This window comes from Alligator sinensis, unplaced genomic scaffold (genome assembly GCF_000455745.1).
Source record: "Alligator sinensis unplaced genomic scaffold, ASM45574v1 scaffold890_1, whole genome shotgun sequence".
Taxonomy (NCBI): Eukaryota; Metazoa; Chordata; order Crocodylia; family Alligatoridae; genus Alligator; species Alligator sinensis.
Window position 1 is genome coordinate 64,455 of NW_005842948.1, and position 10,048 is coordinate 74,502.

At 42.0% G+C, this 10,048-nt stretch overlaps 1 protein-coding gene across 6 annotated transcripts in view; it reads right to left on the reverse strand.

The window, feature by feature from the left end:
- Positions 1-4,458: 4,458 nt before the first annotated feature.
- Positions 4,459-10,048, reverse strand: part of AKT1 (AKT serine/threonine kinase 1) — a 102,990-nt gene continuing 97,400 nt past the window's right edge. For 3 of the 6 annotated variants that reach the window (XM_025192604.1, XM_025192605.1, XM_025192608.1), the window contains 2 exons: positions 8,500-8,602; positions 4,460-6,715 (listed from right to left, as the gene is read on the reverse strand). In XM_025192604.1, the coding sequence (XP_025048389.1) occupies positions 6,636-6,715; positions 8,500-8,602 (183 nt within the window). In that variant the 3' untranslated portion in view covers positions 4,460-6,635. Of the gene's footprint in view, positions 6,716-8,499; positions 8,603-10,048 lie in introns of all 6 variants that reach the window. The other 3 variants (XM_025192607.1, XM_025192606.1, XM_025192603.1) reach the window with 2 other exon arrangements.

Genomic DNA, 10,048 nt, shown 5'->3' on the forward strand with positions numbered 1-10,048 from the left:
AATATCACCAAGTGTCATCTGCTATTTCTCCACACCTGACCAGGATCAATTATCTAGATTCATCAGCAGTGAAAGAGCTCTCATCAGATGACCTGACCTACCCATAATCTAGACCACATTTTGGCAGACTTATGTCCATTGGGCCAGATCTGGCCTGTGGAACCACTGAATGCAGCCTGCAGAGGGGGGGCTCAGCTGCACTGCAGCTGGGCGTTTCATCCCTGCCACGCTACGGCTGGACAGCAGCGAGAAGTGGCAGCGGTGGTCGGGTTGTAGTGTCAGCCTGTTACCATCCCCTGATCTAGGTTATAAAATCCTAGAAGCAGGTACCTGCCTTTCTGTTTTTGAGACATACCCAACTGCAGTCCTATGACTCTCAATAATAATGTGTTGAAGAACAAGACATGGCTTATATTGGAGAGAGAAATAAAAGGCACAAGGAAGGTATATTTTCAATCTATAGCAATTCAGATGTAGAAACTGAATGAAACTGCTTGTGTTAATTACAAGCAATAAAGGTGGTGCTCCTGAATAAGCTGAAGAATGCCATCACACCACATGTAAGAGAAATGATTTCAACAAAGCTGGATGTTTACCAGGGCTGCTGGAAGCAGAATAAAATAAGACTGATGGCTCAAGGAGATGGAAATTCACTTAATGATGTGATGGGATCTGAGCCACCGTCCCAACAATCGTGCCTCCTACCATGCTACACGTGTATGGCAAGAAGTGGAGCTGGGATCAGGGATCCAATCCCAATCGTGCCACTGCTAGCAGGGAGCCTGGGGTATGGGTTTGCAAGTGCTGGCGATGGAGAAGTCAATCAAATTCCACACCCCGACAGCTGTAAACCCATTGGTTCCTCCCTTGCTCCCCCACCGCTGCCTTTCTTCAGTCCCAGGAACCCCATGTGCTTGGACCCTGAAAAACCGTGCATGCGATTAACAGCACCTTAAATGTAATGTGTGCCAGGGGGCATGTTGACATATGTACACCATGTGATCTTTCACATCCATCATATTTCTCATGTCCACTCAAACACATTTCACAGTAGTAAACAAAGCACTTCAGTCCCGAGCTCCAAACAGCCTAAGACAGCACAATTCATTAAGAAGAAACAGCAAAACAGATAAGCAGGTGCTCTCTCAAATTGCAGCCTAAAACAATTCCTTTTAAATGTTGATTTGCCTGTTTCTTTCTTCAATTATCAAGCAAAATGGAAGCTTATAATTGTTGAATGATGTTTTGCAAACACTCTAAGATTCAGATACATGCCTTTGATTATCATTAGTGGAAACGCTATCTAAATCCCAGGTATTGGAAATCAAAAACATTCACAATTTGTTCTAAGATGATAGTTTGCTCAGAACTGTACAAGAAAAGAGAAGAAAAAACCTACAAGGATTGTAAAGCAGAGGCCAAATTCATCATCAATACCCTAGGAAAGTAATGTAAAAAATGTTTTATATATATATCTTAAGGAGCTAGACAGCATCTTCAGCAACCTGGGAGAGATGAGAAGTGTGGCACATGCATACTCCCAAGTAATAACATAATTATGCTCTTATAGGGCACATGTATTATTGTTTGAACAAAAATAGAGAGGCTGACCTAAGTTTACAGGACACATTGAAAGATACCTGAAAATACATATACTTCACACACACAACCCTGAAAAGCATGCAGTGTACTTCAGGCAAGTATAAAAGAGTGATATATGGGATGAACATGTCAAATGCACAAAGGCTCTGGGATATGGTCTACAAAGACGGTGACAAATGAAGACCTCAGGAAAAATGGGAAGTTCAAATGAAAGGTAGAAGGTGGGAAGTTGTTCCAGAAGCATGGTAGATTATGAAGAATTAAAAAAAGCCAAAGACTTCAGAGAGGAAATAGTGAACAATAAGAAGACGCTAAGGATGATGTGGAGAACTGCTGTGAAGGCAAATGAAATGTAAGCAGAGCCATTGGTAAGGAAGAGAGTTGTGAAGAACTATGCCGGAAGGGATTCTCGTACACGTGAACCCTTTAGTTTGAAAGTCACGACTGATGGAACGGGTCAACCGTGCCCTCAAGCACGGTGGTCAATGGAGAAATGAATAGCGTGCAGGAATAGAGTACTGTAATGAAGTGGTTTGGTTTGAAATGATTTCCCTTAGACGGAATGACTAGTCATCACCTGATTAGAATGCAACATATGTTCCATTAGACAGAGCTAAGAAACGTCTGTACACTCAGCTGCATTTGGGATAATGGGCCGCTTATTTGCCACAGGCACCGTGTGTTCTTTTCCTCTTACTTCTAGTGGCAATTAACCTCCCTGTTATTAAGGATACAGATCTAAAAGTGGAAGACAAACACACTCGTTTGCAATACACAGCGCTGAGGAAACAAGATCCTTCTGCACGGACTGATTTCATCAAACGTGCCTTAGTGATGCACAACAAGGGAACCGGCGAGGAAGCAAACCAACCCTTCAGCCTAAATCCTTGCTCTGGGAGCAAAAGCAGAGGGCAGGTCCTCTGCCAAAGAGAAACTTAACTGGCATCATTAATACTACAATACTCTTGGAAGAGCCAATTAAATACACATGGGCAATGCAAAGCTACAACCAAAGCAAAAGGAGTTCCAAACTAATGCAACCTTTCAGATTTTACTCAACGACTGTAGCACTTTGCTTTGAATTTTTAAAGATCAAGATATCTGACTGAGGTGGGAAATGGCGGGGCGGGGGGCACAGACAGCTGGGATTTTTTATCAAGTAGCAAACAAGATGTTTTAAGTTTGGGTATAAGAGGGACAGCACTTGGGAAGTTATATGGAATCTAATCTATTGGAAAGATCGTGATGGAGAGGAAATACGGAGACACATAAAGACAGCAACTTTCCTCACGGAGGCGGCTAGCTATACATTGTTTGCATTTGGAGACGTTCTGAATTTTAGGCATGCTTGCAGACTGCAGCGCTTATCTCCTGTGCTCTGGTATATCCCAATGGGATACATGGCAGACTTCAGTTTGCTGTATAGGACAGCACCAAATGGTGTTTGCATGACCACCTTCTGCTTGATTGATCTAAGGCCTCTCCACCTCCAGATGACATAGGCAGAACAAAGACAAATATACACCTCCTTTCATGTTCAGAAGACCTTTTCCTGCCTTGGCTGCTGGTTGGCATCAGAGGTCCAATTTGTCCTTCATCTGCAATTGTATTTCCCATGCTCACCCTGGCTACACAGAGGCAGTTTCTACACTGATAGCTCAAACCACCAGCATTATGGAGAGCTATTTATTATTCATTTACATTTTCATACCACATTGTTTTATTGGCGACAGGATCCTACATTTACAAGGTCAGATCTTGTGTTAGGGAATGTACACACACAGGCAAAGGTTACTGTAGGCTAAATTAGGAAACCATGCATTAGCTCAGAATTTGTCATAACTTGTAGATGGCCAGACAAGCTCTACAGTTGATTCCATTTCTTAACAAACTTAGGCACAGGTCCAGAAGCAGTAAGATGATCACATGAGCTATGAAGCATGATGCACAGAAAGGAAGGGCTGGGCAAAGATTTAAGGAAACCCTCTACATACCAACAGAACCTTCCCAAAGGTCTACATGATCACACAGGGACTTTGGACACATGGTGATGCTCCTACCCCAAGTTTAGGTTTAACAGACCTTTTGGTAGCTTCATGAAGGAGACTAAAGAGAGATGGGCATCACCTCATAAGAGCCGGAGCTTCAAAGCTCATAAACCCTTTCAGGAGTTACAGCCTATTGATGTTTAGTAGGGCTGCGCAAAGCTTCAGACCGATTCGATTCGGCGGAGATTCGGCACGATTTGGTGGCCGAAACTCCTAATCCAAATTGAATAAGAGGACCCTTTAGTCTCTGCGAATCGAATCAGAATGCTCTGAATCGATTCGGACATAGACGCAGCTTTAAATGTTTTTTCTACATACCTCAAGGCACCAGGCGGCTTGTGAATGCTGCAATGCTGGGGAGGATAGAGCATCCCACAGAAGCACGGTGGGGGGGGGGCCCACTTCCTGGTCTGCTGGGGGGGGGCCGCCCCCCCCCCCCCAGGTCAGTGACTGGTGCCTCCTGATTTTGGGGAGAGGGAGGCACCCGGGGTCCCCCTGTGGCTGATTGCTGAGCTGTAGAGGCGTGGGGGGGCCCCCCCAGAGCACTCCCCGGCAGATCCGGAAGTGGACCAGAAGTACTTCCAGTCCACTTCTGGGATCACCTCTGAGCACATGGAGGGCCCCCTGCATCCTGTGGGATGCTCCATGTGCCCCAGCATCGCCGTGATCATGAGCTGCACCTGCTACCTCAAGGTATGCAGAAAAATGTTTTAAAGTTGTGTCTATGTCCTAACTGCTGATCTCCAAATCGGCATCGAGCCTTCAGATTCAGATTCAGCCAAATCGAATCAGGGACTGTGATCCAAATCAACAAACTGAATCACTGTCCCTTATTCGGGCCAAATCCAAATCGAATAGGGCCCACTTCGCACACCCCTAATGTTTAGCTGATTACTGCACCGTTGCAGCATCCTTGCTTAGCTTGACACATTGGGTACAGAAGAAGAAATGTCTTTCTGTCTGTCTTTGCATTTCCTTTTTAACTGGGCAGCATCTCCTCTTTGGGGAAAATAGCTCCTGGAGTAAAGGAACCTATTAATACCCTAATATAAGATGGGGTTTTACCTCTTGCAACCCAGACTCAGTCGACTAAAATAGGAAATACCTTGGAGGATTAGGGCCTCAGCAACACACCTGCATATCCGAGTTTTATCCTGTCCTTTCTTGTTCAGAGCACTTTAGTTTAGTCCCATTGACACAAGTACGGACACCAGAACAAGGCCCTTCCTCATTCCCTTTCCCTAAGGAAGGTTTCCAGTACAGAATTTATTTCCATAACAACCTACTACTGAACAGACCTTGAGTGCATAGCAAATAAAGGGCTGCGGGAAGGTGGGTGGAAGCAGATAAACTCTTAAGAGGCTTCACACAAGGGAAGGATGGAGAGAAATTTGAAAACAGCTTTCATGTTTTCACAAAGCCAGAAAGCTCCTAACGAAAAGAAATAAAAACCTAACTTGTTAAAGCAGTTTTTATTTAAGTATTTGGAGGGAAACTCATATCATAAGTAAAAATGCTAAAGTTGAATGGTTGTAAAAAAAAAAATGATGGTGGTGGGTGTTCTGTGGTTGAACACAGTAGTTTGCTATGGGAAGGGGAAGTGAGGGTACTTGTAATATACTCCCTTTCAAATTAAAAAAAAAAAAAAAGCTAATTAACTGCAGTACATTTCGTCATTTTTATACAGTCAAGAGAACAAAAACAAAAAGCAATCTAAGCGAATGCAACCTACAATGGAATAAATTCACTTGCAGTAAAGACAGAATAAGACTGCTTTTATGAAAATTACAAAGAAACATGATACAACAAAATAGGGTGTGGAGTATTGTCCACTAAGATTAAAAACAAAAACCAAAAAAAACAAAAAAAAAATCACTTTTTGGACATCATATTACTCAAACACATACGACGTTTCAATCTAGTTTTTCCTTATACATGGGAAACACTGTTGAAGTGATTCTTCACGAGTAAGAAAGCACCGCCGACTGTTGCCCAATACCGTTAATGCACACCGAAGAAAGAGGAAATGATCTAGCATGATGCAAACTTCATTAAGTGTTTATATAGCTTTTCTTTAAGAAAAAAAAAGTGGCAACAAGTCATTACTTCAGTGTCAAAATGTACTCATGTTTGGTTGACTTGCTCATTGAGGTGGATTTCTCATGTAGACCTATGCAGCTTTTTATATGCTATGTAAAGTGGGGTGACTTTGCAGTGTAGCATTCCAGATGAGATTGGAAATCAGCCTGTTTTCTAAATCTTGAGAAGCCAATCCTAGCAAATAGTTCTAATTCTAAGCAAATGTAATAATTAAATGCACTGTCTTGAGTGGAATACTGATCCGTGTAAAGTAGAGATGGACTAGATTCCACTGAACTTGTTTTGATATGTAATGTCTTGTAGCAGATGTTATAACAAAATAACTCTTGATTTACCTCACTGAGGCCATTAATGCTGTTCCTATAACTGGTTTTCTGGAGTAGGATGACACTTCTTTGCTGTCCAAAGTGAGTTTGAACCCTTAACTCTCCAGAGTTTGTTCACTTTGTTGCTTATATTATTGCACTAGCTACTAAAGTCTTATATCTTCCTAAATAAATCTAATTGTTCAGAGTGCAGATTCTATATTTAGATAATGAAATGAATGAAATAAATAAAGGGGGTTTTCTGGTCAGAGCTGCTGATATGTTTAATATCTTAATAACTTCTAAAGTAAACGGTTTTGGTGCATATTCTTAAAAACCTATGGTCATTCAGCACAAAGGCTTTGACTTAACACTAAGAGTGGATTTTTTTTCCTTCTCAAAAATGCAACGAAGAATTGTTTTAAATACAGAATCTGTAAGGCATCCTACAAATTCATCTAAATTGTAGTACAAACATAGTTTGTAATTCAGGTAATATAGAAAGTTCTCTAGTGTCCATTGAAGTAAGGTCCCCAAAAGGCAGTCTGTTTTGTTTCTGAATGGAAAACATTGCAAAACATTAAGCGGTTCCACTGGCTGAATAGGAGAATTGAGGAAAATGAGGTCTTCTCTCATTATCGACACAATCCATACTGTCATCTGCAAGCAGACAAACACCATTTTACATTATGCTGAATAATAATTTGTACGTTTTAATTTTAAAGCAAATGCAAATGACTTCTATAGTTCTTTCAACAAATGCAGCGTGGAAAAACCATAGCTAAAACTATCAAAAGAAAAGCAACCTTCAAGACCTGCCTTGAATCTCTATATCAAACAATAGTCATAGAAGAATGGGTTTTCTTTTGCTTTTTGTTTTTTTAAATCTCCCTTGCACAATATGCAGAGGTGTAACGGTGGTGATCTCCATTTAACATTACAGGCATAACATTGGTATTTAGTGTTATGAAGTGAATACACAGTTACCATGTACCTAGAACATATTTAAGCACACCAGCCCTGATGTAGTAACTGCTTACATATGCAGTGTACAGAACGTGGGTACACACAACTCCAATTCCTGAGCAGAGTCGTTTCCCAATGGGAAATGACAATTCAGCAAAATAAAACACAGATTTCAAAAGAGTTGTTCTCAGTAAAAGCTATTTTACTGTTTTCATTCATTCCATTTGAAATGAAATGTTGATTTCAAATTTTTATTTCATTTTCATTCCAAAATAACTGTTTCAAAACTTGTACACTGCCAGGTATATGAAGTATTTAAAACAATGTCAGAATTAGAATGAAATATTGATTCTACCAAAAACAAAACATTTTAATTTATCCAAGGCCAAACTGGAAAAGAAAGAACAGTGCTAGTTAAAGTAGTGGGGTTTTGTAGGGATGACTGAGAAAGCTGGGATAGTTTCTACAGCTCACCAAGCACTCAGTAGAACAACAACCCTCAGTTACTCTGGCTGCTGACAGAAATTACAGTACGGGTGCAATGAGATCTGATGTAGGATCCCAGCAATGACTCTTCCTGCTGTGCCATCATATCCCATCACACCAGTGCAAGGGTGCATGATTGCACCGGCATGTAGCAAGCGTGGCTCCCTGCGCTCCGCTGGCTGAGAACCCCAATCGGCTGACTGGAGCTCCCAGTTGGGAGAGCACAAGGTAACCTTTGGATCTGATGCGTTCCCCCGGCTGGGAATGCCCATCACCTTACTATGGCTCCCAGCTGGGAGCACACCATGCAATCCCTCACCTGGGAGCCCCAATCAGCTGCTTGCGTACTCCCGGTCAGAGAAGTACATGGGAGCCAAGTGGCTTGGGTGTTCCCCTTGCTGGGAGCCCCTGATCAGCTGACCTCTGCTCCCAGACTCTGCAACACACAGGACTTCTGAAGGGCTCTGGTGTGCTCCAGAGGCTGGGAGCACTGGCCACACATTCAATCAAAGGTGTGATAGGAATCAGACACAAAGTTATTTCACAGCTTTTGTATAACTTTGTGGGTCATTCTTTGTTTCATCATCCCACTAACTGAATGAATGTGTGGCCGCGTCACTACTTAAGACGTGATTAACTATCAATCACGTCTTAAGTGTAACATCTATCAGGGGGCCTATTATCTAGGGATGAGCCTTGAGGGAAAAATTCAGATGCACATTTCTAAACATCTGGAGACTAGATACAGGATTTTGGTTTGCACCCATCTTTGCTGTTAGCCCTAATCTATACAGGCAACACGAAGTGAAAAACCCTTGAGGTCAATAACCCCCAATCAGGCACAAATCACAAAATATAGTTATGTACCAGGAAAAAAAAATCCCAGATGTCTATGAATGAACATTTCCTTGGTATTTTGTAAAAAAACTACTGAAAACTGTTTTGAGATTATTCAGGGGAAGATGGTGCTAGTTTTGTTCAGGATACTTTACCTTGGTCAGGTGGAGTGATTGTAATCATCTGTGCTGTAAATTCTTCATCAAAGTATCTTGTATCTGTTTCAGATGTCACTTGTGGCTTAAATGGAGGTACAAGCTGCAAAGCAAAAGACAAACTAAGTTTAAGTGTTCCTGAAATATAGTGTTAACAGGCAGGCTTTGAAGTGCAACTGGGACTGACAGTGATTTTTGCTGTAAAACAGGCAAAACAGCTCACTGGGAAGAAATGGGCCAATGTGTACACAGTATTTAAATGTGCATTTGCTCTTTATGGGTTGCTCTTTATGGGTTGTTTTCCCTTCCATCTTGCTTGCAGCAAGGCAAGAGATCTGGACTTCTGATGCTATTTCAAGCAACACAAAAAGAACAGATACCTCATTAAAATCATTACAGGTTGGTCTCTTTTTAAAATGATGTACACATTTGTAGGCCTCCTCTACTCTGCTTTAGATCTGGAAAGGGAGAGAAGTTGAAAACCTGTCTCGTGCCCCCCAAATTGTTTAGAGCTGGGCATAGTGACATCACACTTCCTTCCTATTGCATGGAAACCAGACAGTAAGCACATAGGGAGCCCTGTGGGTTTACAGAAAGCAGGCATGGGCAGCATCTTCCTCTAGCAAAAACAACAATTGGCACAGTCAGTGTCTTCTCTGTGCTGCGAAATTTTTGGGTGTGGGCAAGAGGGACAGAAATCAGCCACACGTAAGCATGATCTCCGGATGGAGCAGAGACGCTTGAATGGGGCGTGGGAGGAGGCAGGCTGGGGTGAAAGAGAAAGGAGCTGTTCTTTCAGAAGAGCATTTGGAGTCCAACATCCTTGGGAGACAAGTTTTGGTCACTCTCCCACTACATGACACTGTAGCAACTGAATGTAAACAGAGCAGAAGATTTTTTGCCATCCTAAAAAGCACAAACAGCTCTAGATGTTCATCCTCAGTTCTCCTACCTCCGGTGGTACACACAGCCATCTTTTAATAGTACACAAACTGTGCAACGAACAGTTTAGGAGCTGGCTGGAGGAAGTATGCTGCACCCAGTGAAATCACAGGGGAAACATTTATCTAGGCAAAATGGTAAATCACTCCACCAGGAATTCAGCAGACATGGAGGTTTATACTACTAACCCTTATGCAAATAAAAAGAAGTTCTACTAAAAGTTTCTATTTGAAATCTGTCAGCAGAACCTGACTTTAAAACCCCATCCACCCTCTGCTTCATCCTAAAAGCCAGAGCTACTTGCTCAGGAGAAAGACACTGGGTTCATCCAACTAGCTTAGGAACCATCTTTTTATTTTGAGTTTGTAGAGCACAGCTCCGAGGCCCTACTATAAGATAAGAAACAGAAGAACTGGAAGATTCCTTTATTCAGATTAATTTAAATCTAAAGGGTTAAAAGCATGACCCACCAGTAGAGGACCCACATACAGGGAGGCTGCAAAGAAGTACATTTCCATTTCCAGAATGAATACCTTCCCTAAAACTGCCAGCAGAGTAGATTTTGAAATGCTCTTTCAAAGCCAATAGTTCTGAGGGTCCAGGAATG